The sequence below is a fragment of the Zootoca vivipara genome, chromosome 10 (genome assembly GCF_963506605.1).
Source record: "Zootoca vivipara chromosome 10, rZooViv1.1, whole genome shotgun sequence".
NCBI lineage: Eukaryota > Metazoa > Chordata > Lepidosauria > Squamata > Lacertidae > Zootoca > Zootoca vivipara.
Window position 1 is genome coordinate 20,539,700 of NC_083285.1, and position 14,821 is coordinate 20,554,520.

Below are 14,821 nucleotides of genomic sequence, written 5' to 3' on the forward strand. Positions count from 1 at the left end.
TTCCGTGTGATGCTGTTTCGCCAGAAGCAGCTTAGTTATGCTGGCCACATGACCTGGAAGCTGTATGCCGGCTCCCTCGGCCTATAGAGCGAGATGAGCGCTGCAACCCCAGAGTCGGTCACGACTGGACCTAATGGTCAGTGGTCCCTTTACCTTTCCTCGTTAACTTATAAGGTAGGTGGCAACCAAGAAGAGGGCCTTTTCTGGGTGGCAACTGAACACGAATCTCTACCCAGAACAGTTTGGTTTTCTCCCCCTTTTCCTTTCTGGCAACAAGCAATAATTATTTTTGGCTGAACGTCTGGAGGCGAAAGATTAAGAACATGTAGTTTTCATTTTGTCTGCTGTTTTACTCCTGACATTTACCTGACTTGGGGATTTATAAGCTAATAATATCTAGATATCATCTACACATGTGGATCACCGAAGACAGCAGTGCCAGCACCGTTATTAATATTTACAGAGCAGTCCTACTGATAGCTCACTCAATTTTACAATTAGTGTCAAAAGTGCTACTTCGCTTTAAACAGTTGTAACCCCTTTATTGCCGGTATATAATTTCCACGCAACACTCTTTCACGCAATTTCATTTCAGACAGACGCTTTGTGTAAAACAGCTTTCAGATATAAATAGCTTTTATTATCCAAGTTTCAGTATACGAGGCGTAACATTTCTCGAAAGATTTCATGTGCTACTTCACTGTAAAGGCTGTGAGCCAAGCTAGAGGGGTCCATGGCATGTAGACAGAGGTCACTGCCACCGCCAGGATGTTTCATTTTAAAACACGAGTCTATAAAATAGCTTGTTCAGAGGCACGCTTAACCTTACAGATATTAGAATTTCTCTCCAATCTTATTAGATTGCTAAAAACAATGAAGCTTGAAACAAACCAATCCTCAGCGCCATTTAGCCAAGTGGTGTTAAGAATTATGCCAGATTCATGAGCTATCTTACTCGCCAATAAAGTGCTACAAAAGCCACCTCTCTCCCCCTCATCAGATTACATTCTAATCTACAATACAGAGCCATCTAGGGAGCTAATATACAACATTGTTCTACAGATGGACAAGAAGATACCTAAGAGGTACATAGCTTTTAAAAGTCTCATTTCACTTTGAACAGCACAATTAATCACACTAAACAGGAATTCAATTTAACGGAACGAAGTCGAAGGTCTTCAGAAGAGCTTGCTCTAGAACACTTCGCCCACATCGGCCCTTTTATCACGGCACTTGTTTCGAGCCTTTGTCCGGGCTTTGAATGCTGCAGAGTTGTACAAATGCTATAAAAACACCAGAGAAATGGAATCAATGTTAACATTCCTTCTGACAACGTTTTGGGGTTATGCATTCATTTTGCACAGACACACCCCAGTGTATCTGACAACAGTCAATGTGTAAAAATTAGAAAGATTTGTTAAATCTTGTGCACTGCCAGCTGACCGTTGGATAGTTCTGCATCACCGAGTTCTAAATATTTCAAGTGGTGCTCTTAGCATTAAAGATTAAAATTAAAACCACAATACTTGGTTGACGCAATTGTTGCACAAGATATCGCACGTCTGGAAGAAAATTCTGCAATCCGAATGATTGCTAAGCAACCATGCCAACACAGCTGGGAGTCTCAGATTTATTATAACTGTTTCTGTTTGATTTTCTACCATACAAATGTATCACTAAGAACCTGGTCAGAGAGCTAATCATAACACTGATCATCCTGGTCACCGTGAAAGCCTATATGCATAGCAACTGTTGCCAGCAGCTGCCTTTTCCACCACTCCCTAACAGCACATTATGAAGGCTGCGTACACAAGTTGTGTATCGAGAGAAATGGAATTCTAAGGGAAGGTTTACATACTCTGTGAACGTCTCCGCAAAACGTTCCTCAAGGACATCCCTGGAGAGAAATGGAGTTGCTAAGAGTTCACAGTTCAGAGATGCTCTGCCTGCAAAGGGACACTTATGTGGAGTCAAAGCTGACCACATAAATGAAGTCCCCATGTGAATGTCTATCAACAACTGAAACAACCCCCCCCCCCGTGAGACCCTGCTTGAGGGTTAACCCTTCTCATTCCAGCTTCAATCCCCCACACGGCATTTAGGCTTTTTAAAAGCTGCCATTGGCTCTGAGGCTTTTTAAAACCCTAAATGTTACATCAGGGTAGGGACAAACTGGGAGGAAGCCCTGTGGAGCAGAGGTTCCCCAATCCAAGACAGCATGTATTTTTTGCGGATCCCTCCGCCATGTGCTACTTTTATGATTCTGGGGACGGACTGCTGTTTATTTTTACACCAACCACTTTTTAAAAAGAATTATTTAAACTTATGAACTTCGTAAATTTGGTAAGTTGCAATATAGTGCTTTCCATAGCCATAAGGTTAACTAGAAATGAATTATTTAACACACAATTGGAAGGTGTAGGTTTCAGGTGCGTGGGTGGCTGAAGTGCATGAGCAGAGAGCCCTCAATAATATGGTCTATGTATACTTGGTATCATCTCTTCTCTGCCATCACCCCAGTTCTCCGTTATGCCACCTGTACATCCAAACACAGAAAGCCATTCACAGTTGCTATCTACACCTGTGAAACCACCAGCTTCTCTTACAGACTAGAGCAGGCATCCCCAAACTGTGGCCCTCCAGATGTTTTGGCCTACAACTCCCATGATCCCTAGCTAAGAGGACCAGTGGTCAGGGATGATGGGAATTGTAGTCCAAAACATCTGGAGGGCCGAAGTTTGGGGATGCCTGGACCAGAGGGCTGCAACACCTTCTAAAAGAGCAGGCTGTTGGCCCAAAGAGTCACCAAGGAACAGATCAAGTTCTTTAAAGTTATTTCTATCAACATAAAGTCAAAAAGCAAAGGAGGGTGGCCAGGCTTTTTAGTAGTACAGCACTGCATATTTGGGGAAATTATTTGGGGGGGGGGGACAGCTACTCCAACTCTATCTGTACTGCTTTCCCCTCTTCTTTTCACCTAATTACAATGTCTGCCATGATGGAGAAACCCCAAGCCCAGGATTAGGCAGTGCTGAGCCACATGCTCAAGTTGTGCTACTGAAAGCTCTCGGAAGGTAGAAGAAGACCAAGCAAGACTCAGTTCCAGTTAGATCAGGGTTTCCCAAACTTGGGTCTCCAGTTGGACTACAGTTCCCACCACCCCTGACCACTGGGGTCCTGACAGTTAGGGATGATGGGAGTTGTAGTCCAAAAACAGCTGGAGATTCAAGTCTGGGAAACCCCTGAGTGAGATGCTTTCGTCAGGAGACAAACTGCTGTGTGCCCCAGGGCAAGTGACAAAATCGCAAAGCAGAAACCGCACCAAATTTAAAAACCAAACCAAGTAAATCAGCTTAACAGAATGTGAGTAACTTACCCTTTCAAAACGGGGTACCTTCATGGATTTAAGAGTTGCCTCATCAAGCATCAGTGGCGGGCCGAGTTCAAAGACATTCCGGAGAAGCTCATTGGACTGGATAGAACATTAAGTCATTAGAGTTGAGCAAATGTTGCACCTTCATGTTCAACCATTGCTTGTGACATATCGGCTATCAAGAGCTGCTAAATGTGATTGTAGTACTATTTTTGTTTTCTTTCCATGGCTAAAAATCTAGGAGGGTCCTACTCAAGTAGAGATGAGGTAGCATCATAAAGCAATTTCTGGTTCTCTTACCCCAGTTTGTGTTTTTAAAGTAGTTTAAAAAGCACTAAGTACCACTGCCATTCTATTGAAAGTTTTTTAAGTTTACCTGCAAATGGTATTGCATCCCCGATCCTAAGATTTCCTTGAAAGTATCGTATGTTTGTTTTTTCGCCCAGCAGTCAATGTACATGCGCTCAGGTCCAAATTTGACTGTCTCTGTAGGGAAGTCATGCTCCTGTCAAAATAAACAAGCAGTCATCTTAGGAAAGTGTGGTTTTAAAAATGCAACTTACAGCTCAATGCACCCTAGCTGCCACTGCAAACTAAGATAGTACATTGCTCGACTCTATTGTAAAAATCATGCTAAGTTCATGACTTATTCTCAAGTGGAGGTAGCTGAGCCAGACTCCAATGTATGCCTCCCAAATACTGCTGCAGGCCTTGGATTCTCGATCATTTGCTCTCATTTTAAACATCAGATTAAAATATAACAACTAAAAACATATCCTGCGAAACAATTCTTGGACATAGTTGCTATCTCAATGTACTGGGTTCCCCCCCCCTTTAATGAAAGCAAATCAGGAATTTTTCATGACTCAAGATTCAGCTTTGAGTACTGGTTAGTCCTCTGACAGCAGTTTGCTCTTTAGACAAAGCCAGTATCTCTAGTGAAAGACCTGAAGTTTCAAAAGCACCCTGCCCCAAAATGATATTCACTAAGCAAAAGTGGCCTCCATGGATCCTGTCATTATTACTAAAAACAAGAGATCAGGTACAATATATTCAGCAGGTGTATCTTAGCACTGAGCAACGTCCCTTATACTAAAAAGAACAAGCTTTTCAAAGCACTTGCTTTTCAAAGATGGAAGTCTTAACCAGTAACATTTTATACATTTGCTCATTCTTCTTTACCTCTACAGCTCGCAAGACATCTCTGAAGACAGACCGCTGTTTCCTTTTGTCCACTTTAGCACGGTGCTTGTTCCCATCTGTAGCTAGAGCCTTCAGTTTCTGTGTTAGAAGCTCCATATCTTCATAAAAGAAATCCTAGTCAGATGGGGAGGGGGAATAACGTTATTTGTGGGAGTTGAACTTCTTGAATATTTTGCAAACTTTATTTCACATTTCAGTTAGAATGGCTCAACTGTCATACAAATCTTCATCAAATGGAGAGATCAAGTTTTAACAATACTAAAAGCCAGGCGCTCTGAGAGGTTGCAGAGTAAAATAGCCCTCCCTTTAAGGGCAAAATGTATTCTGAAGTCTACATTTGCTCCTTCTAGCCATCACCCTGAAATTTAGAAGGGGCAGATTATTCTTTGTCCTAACTGGAAACTGTAAATTCACCTGATGATTATTGTGCATGCTTGGTTTTGTTGTTTTAAATTGTTTTGTTGCTACAACCTGCCTTGGGGCATTCTGGTGAAGTGTGAGAAATCAATATATTATTATTATTATTATTATTATTAAGGTAATAAAGTGTCTTAGTGTGATAGATCATATGACTCCACAGTGTTTTAGTTCAGTGTAGCCATCATTTCACTGCTCTGATGTGAGTAGCTTCAAGTAAGTAGATGCTGAAATGGCTCTGCATTTCAGAACTCTGGTTTAACAGGTCTCCACTCTCCATTCATGACTACTAAAACTGAGTCAGCTATTGGTTCCACCTTTTACCTCCCACATTGTTTATATATGTCTTTCAGTAGCAACACTGAATATCTTATGTTTCCTTCTCATCTGACTACACCTGTCTGCCCAAGTTGTTTATCACATGATCCTTTATAATGTCTTCATTGGCTGTTCGTATGAGTGGAAAAATTTATTAGGGATAGCTCAATCATTGAAACAATGAGTAGGCTGAGTGACTGTTTTTGGCATTGTGTAGGAGCCCATGTTAATGAGGTCAAACAGATGCCATTAACCCAAGTCATGTGCAGCAATAAGAGCTTAAAGTTTTGAACGTTCGTTTAGATATTGTACAATGGACTAGCTGTCTTGACTAATCTACAGTTATTCTTTTTTCTACCATCCTAGGTCACCTAGAGTTTTTCTAGCTACCTTACCAAGACAGGTACATAGTTAACTTGAGACTTTTTTCTTCAGTAATGTTAAAGAAAACAGTAAAGATATTAATGAAGCCACTTTAAAATATGATAAAGCAAATTATGGAAGTCTGAAACAATAATGAACCAAGATTGTATCAGTTGCCCATATGCGACCAGGTTCAATTCAAGATTTTGGTATTTAAAGAAACTTGTAGTCATTGTAGGCTGTCTGGCCTCATGCTGTTGCTTTGTTTTTATTAACTGGATTGTTTAAATATATTTTTTTCTCATTGTATTTTTATGTACTGGTGGAAACCACCCTGGAATGATGCATTCCCATACAAATGGTATCTCATGTAAGTTTATGATTATGGAAGTGATGTGTTCTCTCTCCCCCCCCCCTCTCACACACACTGAACTGAAACACTGCGGAGTCACACAATCTATTGCACTCAAGGGACACAGTAAGACATAACACAGAGCATGACTTCAGCTACTCAGAAATTGGATCCTGATTTTTGCAGGTGTTTGATTAGTTGCTACTGAAATATTACATTTGTGCCAGATTCTAATACAATGCTACCTCGGTTTAAGTAAACAATTGGTTCCGGATGTCTGTACTTAACCTGAAGCACACTTAATCTTAAGCGAACTTTCCCATTGAAAGTAATGGAAAGTGGATTAATTCGTTCCAGGCGGGTCCGCAGAGTACTTAAACTGAAAGTACTCAAACTGAAGCGTACCTAAACCGAGGTATGACTGTAAGAACTATGTATGATCAAATGTTATTCATATGCAGAAAGCCATTATTTTTCCATCAGAATACACAAAACGCCCAAGATATAGCATAAAAGCTATTCACAAAAACAGGCTCTCCCCATCTCTTTCGCTGCAGAATCATTCTCTGAACTTACCCCATCTGTTTCTCTTGCTAGTTCAAATAGAAGAGCCAAAGATTCCCCAGCGGCAATCCTCATGTTGACATCGTCACAGGATAACAGGATGGGAAATTTATGCAAATGCCTAGGAAATTTGGGAGCATGTTATTGATCTGCGTTATTGCACACAAAGCCATACTTGATTTAACCTGCACTTCTGGGTATGGTTTCCAAGGGAACATAATACGCACATTTCAAGTTTCTTCTTCACTTCATTCATTGGGCAGATGGTTAACAGAAGCGTCCATGCCAAGAGAGTGCTGATGTGAAGAACCGTATTCTGGGTACTGGAAATGCTATCTGAATTCCTCTCCTTCTGATAGGATTTCGTGAAGATATTTTCCAGGCATTCCATGGTTGTATACAATTCCTAGTTTAAGAAACAGACCAAGACCGTTTAATTCACTGTTTGATCTGGACTGGTTAATTCATTGCTAAATAATACCGTTCATAAAAATGTTTGCTTACTGTGATATCATCAGTGGCAATAAAGCAACAGACTCCTAAGCAGGTGGCACACTAGAAAAAAGAAGCAGAAATTAATGCTTTTAACTTTACTGCTACATTTTGTGCTCACAGACCAACAGACCTAAAATGAGCGAGGCTGTTCTAATTAAAAGTGGTTTAAATCATGTAACATGCTTCTGTCCTTGTCTTCAGACAAGACAACAAAGCATCCTTTAACAGATCAGTCAACCACACACTTTGCAAGTGGTTTCATACAAAAACAAGGATGTTTATAGTTTTGTCACTGTCTTGGCGAGATGTCAATGTTTAAGGAAGCACGTTACAGGAAAACACCACTCCCAGCTCCCTAGTGGTCTCTCCTTCCTGAATGGCTAGCTCTAATACTCCCAAGGGACATTTACCCACCAAACCTTCAAGAAATATTCTGAGTTACAATTGCTGTTTTTAATCGCCATGCACAGGGGTCACCAATGTGGTGCTTGCAAGCAAAATCTACACCCACAGACGCTTCCTTCTCCCTGGCGATATCAAGCTTGAAAGAAACATTTTAGAAGAGGTTGCTTGGTGTGTGGGTGCAGGTCGCAGGTGTGGGTGGGTGGGTGTGCATGGTGCCCACAACTGCCTCTCCATCGTGTGGAAGTTCCCATGGGCCCAAAACGGTTGCCATGCACTGTCGCCAGCAAGCCTACCATGGAGAGTAAGCGTGACACACAGGCATTGCCTGACGGTTCAAGTTATAAGCCTTGATGCCAAGACACCAAATGACCAGGAAAATATTTTAAGGTCCTCAGGCTCCAACACATACATCACTGCAATATGGGATACAAGGCATCCACTTGCACTTCTTCATCCCAAGCACCAACTTTTTACTTACCGCTTGCCTTGCTTGTACACTTGCTGACGCATCACAGAGAATCTTCTTCAGAATCGGCGCAAGGGTCTTATATATTTCCTCACTTTCAATTCCTGACCCCAGCTGCACACAAAGCAGGCAAGCCAGCCCTGCTGCTGCACGCTGCTCATCGGTCTTGCCTAAACACAGAAAGCCAGTCGTGACTTGGTAGAACTAAATGCGAGAGCAATTAAACCTGACAATGACAAACTTAGTTGGTCACTAAGGTGCTACTGGAAGGATTTTTTTTTTTATTTTGTTTCGACTACAGCAGACCAACACGGCTACCTACCTGTAAACAGAATAATGCTATTTTATAGGAAGAGAGATGCACATTACCTTTCTTTATACAGCGTTCGATGCTATCTGTTAGCGTCATTCTCCTTTCCAGGATGAACTCGTACAGTATTTTTGAAGACAGGGCATTTTTAAGACCTTCAAGAGCTGACTGCCTTGTCTTCGCACTATTGGGGAGTTCATGGTAAAATGTCAGTTGAAAGCTCTGTGCTGCAAATTTCAATCTGGTTGTGTTACGCATGCTTTAGATTCCACCTCTACCTCCTTCCCAAAAGGCGGAACAACATTTAAGGCTAAGATTTGCAAAGTCAGTATTTGAAAAACTGCTTATCAGAGCTTCCCATACTGGCACTCAACCTCAGCTGTGGCAGACACCACATTCCCCCAATTTCTCATTCTGCAATCCTTAATGTATCAATGCCAAGGAAACACTGCTCATAAAATGTTTTCTCTTCGCAGCTCTTTTCCTTTTCTAGGCATAGGAACAGACTCTTAATCCAACATCTTTAGGAAGAGAGCATTTGATGAAATGGTAACTGGAGGAAAGTAGATATGGCAGGGAATGAGACTCAAGTTTAAATTGAATAAATTCCCAGTGTCATTAGAGAATGACAAAGTGCTTGCTTGAAGTAGTGGTGAGCTGAGAAATCATGGCAGGCAAGAACATTGAAAAATGATGTTGTGGGTGGAACAAGCTGAAAAAGTCATTTCCCCTATTAACACCTGCTATTCCCAAATTAAGACATGATGAAGATTGACTTATACTTAAAGCAGTAGCTATCCCAAATGTTTAACTCATAGGATTTGCTGCCAAGCTAAGATACAACTGCCTGAACAAATCTAAATTATTATTATTTATTAAATTTCTATACTACCCTTCATCTGAGGATCACAGGGCTGGGTTACAATATTATAAAGCTTCCATGATCTCATGGGAAAGCTCTAGCCCACAATTTGTAAAATCTTTTAAGCCAGCCTTCTAAACCAGGTGTCTTCCAGATGTTGCTAGACTCTTAATTACCCACCAACCCCAGACAGTGCTCAAGGATGACGGGACAGGATCCCAAAACATCCGGAGAACAAACATCCAGATGGCCAATTTAGTTTTTACTTCTCAGACCCCCCATACCTCTTGTCCAACGTAAGGTCAATTAATCCCTTCAGCTTGTACTCCAAGTCTTCTTGTGTTGCTTCCTCATCAACTTCAGGCCCTACACGTATGTGACAAGACAATACGATTACAATTATTAAATCTAGCCGCACAGAATGAGTTTTCAGAGTCTTGTGGAAATTATACATATCTGATTTAACCCCTGTAAGTTCTCCTCCACTTCTGCCTGGCCAGCCAAGCCTTCAGTGGAGGATCTGCTCTGTGTGTTTCTGGTCTGACCCCGTAATAAATCAATTCATTCATTCATACTTGATCTGCTCTGTGTCCCACTGCTGGGCAATAGTGGAGTTGGCAGGTAGATGGGACTGGACCTCCACTGTGGCAGCCAGGTTTAGGAACTGGCCCCATTACTAAAGGTGTTTTGATGCCATTTGTGGAGGGGGAGAATAATTTGGACAAATAACCTCCCTGGAGTTTCTACTTGTATACTCTTTTGGAAAGGGGGCTTTGTGAGTACCCAACGCAACTATTACCATGTAGTAAGCAAAACTTTGCTTCACTCAATGACTGGTCTACTCCAGATAATAATGTGAACGTATAACAAAAATACATTAAATATAAATTCTTTGACTTGCCTTAGTTTCATAAAAGAGCTACAAATTAGACCCCCCGTAAGTTATCTTGAGTGTTAGGTGCTTTTAAATAAAGTAGCATTTCGAAATAAAATATACCACATTCAATCCAAACCAAACTCTTTCCAAATGTAATAAACATTTCATGTCTGCAGTAGTTTCCTAATAAGACACAAAGGTTAACATACCATCCTCAGTGATGCTGGAAGGATCACTGAAGCCACTGCAGTGGCTCATAGTTTCAATTGATGCATCTTCATCACTAAATGACTGCATATTTCTGTGCTGGGCACCTAGGAAAAGCATTTGGAGCAGTCCACATTAACACAGGGTAATATTCTGGAATGTCTACCCTATCAAGACTAATATACTGTCAATTTTCTATTTCTAAACCCTAGAAGTAGGGCTCCACTGCGGACAGAATTATGTGTTGGGGAGGAAGACCAACTGACAGCTATATCTCAAAGACAAATTATTTCAACAAGCCACAGTTCTGTCTTGCTGTATATGGTGGCAGCCTGTTTTAAAACTATTCTGCTATCGCCTATTCTTAACTGCCTGAATTCTTTTAACCTCCCAATATCTGCACATTAAACAAACATTCCTCTGCTGTCAACCATTTGCAACATGCTGCGAGGCAGCATTTCTCTGGCCAAAGAACAGCCTTGTTGGCACAGAAGTAAGCTTTTACTAAAACAAAATGGGAGGCATGCAGTACAACGCACAGCAAGTATACAAATGTGGCAGGAGCAGTTTAAAAACTACCCTATTATGCATGTTGCATTTCTAGATTTCATCCAACTTCATTTGTAGGCCCAAACACAACTATTACTATGGGACACCACTAAAAAACCACTATATATATATAAAGTTATCAAGCCACATCATCAAACTCAGGTAGAATAAACAGAAAGCATCAGAATTCTTAACTGTTGGGGCAGGGGGGTCAAGCAATATCTAGCCAATTTCACTGGGTTAGAACTGCTGTATACTTACCACACAGGCCTTACATGTTAATTTTACCAACAACACATAATTACATCACTGAGGTTGCATAAATGTCTAGTGACTAATCGTCTTCCAAGACGCCTAGTTCTCATCTTTTTCTTTTGAGCAATGAGCAACACCTTGCTGCTTTTATACCTATTAGATGATACCTGTCACAGCCTTGCAGGTATTTTCAGATTACCAGGAGAACCAGAGAGTTTATTTCTGTGTATAATTTAAATGGAACCCAAGATTGAAATATATCACTGCATATCAAACACAGCTAAAAAAATCGATTTGAGCAGCAAGTTGTATTATTATTAATCTGTGCCTTTACAATTTATATTGCATTTTGAATCTTTTCCCACCAAGCACGCAATATGGGTCCGATTGCTCAATCTTTGTGAGCATTTGTTTAGGATAGAGACCTGAAGGAACATAGCCACATAGTTTTATTGCTTCATCACAAATTATAAAGCTGTCCATAGCAAAGGAGACTTGTCCTTCCATTAAAAACCTTTCAGTGTCCACAAATACATTTACAGAAGTTGTCCTCTGCCTCGATTTCATCTTGGCCCAATATACGTGAAGGAGCATCTCATTCAGCCTTCTGGCGGATCCCTCACTGTGAGAAGTGAGGTTACAGGGAACCAAGCAGAAGTTCTTCTCGATAGTGGCACCCTCCCTGTGGATCACCCTCCCATCAGATGTCAAGGAAATAAGCATCTATCTGACTTTTAGATGTCATCTGAAGGTAGCCCTGTATCGGGAAGCTGTTAATGTTTGATATTTTACTATGTTATATGTGCTGGAAACCGCCCAGAGAGGCTGGCGAGAAGAGAAGGGTATAAATAATAAATTTATTAATAATTATTATTATTAGTAGTAAATCTGTCTGTGCTTGGCTACCCAGACCATAAATACATGACCTTTCAAACACATGTATTTGGAGAGGATCCCTAACCTGGCAGAGAGAGAGAGGACCTGAAATACAGGACAATACAGGACAGGTGGCAACCTTAACAGAGAACAAGAAACTCGCTTCCCGACACCAGTGGGCGAAAGCTAAGCAGGGAACTACAGCCCCCAGCACGCCCCGCGGCGGGGGCGCATGCGCGCCGGCTCCCTCACCTGACGTTCCGCGCGGGTTACCCCCTCCCCGCCGCTTGGACTTGGGCATGGCAGCGGCCTTGTCGCGGCGACGGCTACGTGCGCGGCTCCTTCCCGGTGCTCCCTCGCTGGGGTTCTCGTCGGCCTGGCTTTTGTTCTTCCCCCTCGCCCGGGCGGCGCTGACAATCAGCCGATGGAAGAGCAGGAGCGCTTTTTATTATAGAAACGTCTCTGTGAGGCCGGCTTCCCGGACCGAGGCAGCGGATGCGATTGAGGAAAGCAGGCGATAGGCAAAGCTGTAGCAGCGGCAGAAATCCCCGTGGATGCCCGTGAACGGAATCGATACATGTTTCCCCTCTCAGACGCCAAGGAACTAAAGGCGGAGGGCTGACGCTGACGTGGCTTTTATAGGGAACTCGGAGGAGGCGGAGGCGGTGTAGTGACGTTACAGGGGCGTGGTTTCGAAACTACCAATGGCAGCCGCAGGTTTCCGTGACGTACAAGAGAGGAGCCGCGCATTGACCTCTGGGGCGTGTGGTTTTTCCCCCTAAGCGTCCCTTTCTCTCGAAGTTCCGTGGTCGTTTACAAGGGCGGTGCCTCTCGCAGCTGCCGTTTCATTTTTTCCCCTTTCAGACATAAGGGCTCGTTCCAGGCCCCCGTGGCGTGCTGGGAACTGTAGTCTGTACCGTTTCCGAGGCCATTGCGGTACACGGCGGTCTCACGTCGGTCGCCTTGCCTCCGTCGTTGTCCTCAGATAACCTCCTGGTACTTCACTGTTCCAGACAGAAACGGAGGCGAAGGTTATTCGCTTGCACAGCCCTCGGGCGGAGGGTCGGGATGCATGAAATGATATCAGCTCCCCCTTAGCCATGGAAACTAAGCCTAAAGAGCACTTTAAATATATTTTAACACAGTGACAGTGATTTTTATTATTATTGTTATTTTAAGTATATATACTGCCCTATGCCCGCCGCAGGTCACAGGATAAAATCACAATATAAAACCACAAAATACATAATCAAAATAAAAACAAGAACAACCCAATAACTCTCCACAAATAATCAGAGAGGGAAAACAAAATTTAAAACACACATACACAATATTTGTAATAAAACATATAAAGATAAGACTTGAAGAAATCACACCCTAAGTAGACTGGTAGTAATTACATAGTTAAAAAGGTAAGGTAAAGGGGCCCCTGACCATCAGGTCCAATCGTGTCCGACTCTGGGGTTGCGGCGCTCATCTCGTTCTATAGGCCGAGGGAGCCGGCGTTTGTCTGCAGACAGCTTCCGGGTCATGTGGCCAGCATGACAAAGCTGCTTCTGGCGAACCAGAGCAGCACATGGAAACGCTGTTTACCTTCCCGCCGGAGCGGTCCCTATTTATCTACTTGCACTTTGATGTGCTTTCGAACTGCTAGGTTGGCAGGAGCTGGGACCGAGCAACGGGAGCTCACCCCGTTGCAGGGATTCGAACCGCCGACCTTCTGATCAGCAAGCCCTAGACTCTGTGGATTAACCCACAGCGCCACCTGGGTCCCCAATTACATAGTTACCAGCATACATAAAGGTAAAGGTAAAGGGACCCCTGACCATTAGGTCCAGTCGTGACCGACTCTGGGGTTGCGCGCTCATCTCGCATTACTGGCCGAGGGAGCCAGCATATAGCTTTCCAGGTCATGTGGCCAGCATGACAAAGCCGCTTCTGGTGAACCAGAGCAGCACACGGAAACGTCGTTTACCTTCCCGCTGTAGCGGTTCCTACTTATCTACTTGCACTTAGACGTGCTTTCGAAGTGCTAGGTTGGCAGGAGCTGGGACCAAGCAACGGGACCTCACCCTGTCACAGGGATTTGAACCGCCGACCTTCTGATCAGCAAGCCCTAGGCTCAGTGGTTTAACCCACAGCGCCACCTGGTTCCCTACCAGCATAATACTCTCCAACGTTTCTCCAATGAAAATAGGGATATCCTCTTCAATAATAATAATAATAATAATAATAATAATAATAATATAATACAGTCACTCTGGGCGGCTTCCAACATATATAAACATAAAATGAAGCAATAAACTTTTTTTAAAAAAACAAACACCTTATAGACTACTTCCTTCAGATGTCTTTCTAAAGGTTGTATAGTTATCTCCCATGAAAATAGGGATGTCCTAAGGAATAGCGGGGAATTCCAGGATCAAATCAGAAACTGGGACAGCTTCTGTAAATCCAGGACTGTCCCTGGGAAAGAGGGACACTTGGAGGGTCTGCAGAAGACACATACTTTATATATTTGATTTTTCTGATCGTTAGGATTTGGACGTTGATACCCTTACACATGTTTATTCAGAAATAACTTTGTAATCTTATCTCCACTTACCTAGGAGTAAACCCCACTGAATTACTTATGAGTGAACATTAGGATTGCACAGTATGTCCCACTGAGTTTAATAAGAGTTTACTTTCTTTTCTGTTTACCAGATTGGAGTGCAAATTTAAATGAAAATGCCTACAACAAGAAGAGTACAGTGGGGGACATTTTTAGTACAGATTATTTTATTATGGCACAGCTTTTTGTAGGCACCTGTCTACCAAAGTACATAAGAGTTATGCTGAATCAGAGCAAGGGTCTATTTAGTCCAGCCTACATAGATCTGGGAATCTGGAGAGCCTCCCTCCTTGTCCGTCAGACAACTACGGTAGT

At 42.6% G+C, this 14,821-nt stretch overlaps 1 protein-coding gene across 1 annotated transcript; it reads right to left on the minus strand.

Moving 5' to 3' along the window:
• Nucleotides 1-520: 520 nt before the first annotated feature.
• IFRD1 (interferon related developmental regulator 1) lies at nt 521-12,336 on the minus strand. The gene is made up of 12 exons (XM_035128039.2): nt 12,145-12,336; nt 10,215-10,319; nt 9,413-9,494; nt 8,326-8,450; nt 7,969-8,126; nt 7,095-7,145; nt 6,818-6,996; nt 6,603-6,711; nt 4,556-4,690; nt 3,750-3,878; nt 3,377-3,472; nt 521-1,283 (listed from the first exon to the last, which is right to left on the minus strand). The coding sequence occupies exons 1-12, from the start codon at nt 12,191-12,193 to the stop codon at nt 1,194-1,196; spliced, it is 1,308 nt and encodes a 435-aa protein (XP_034983930.2). The 5' UTR covers nt 12,194-12,336; the 3' UTR covers nt 521-1,193.
• Nucleotides 12,337-14,821: the final 2,485 nt, after the last annotated feature.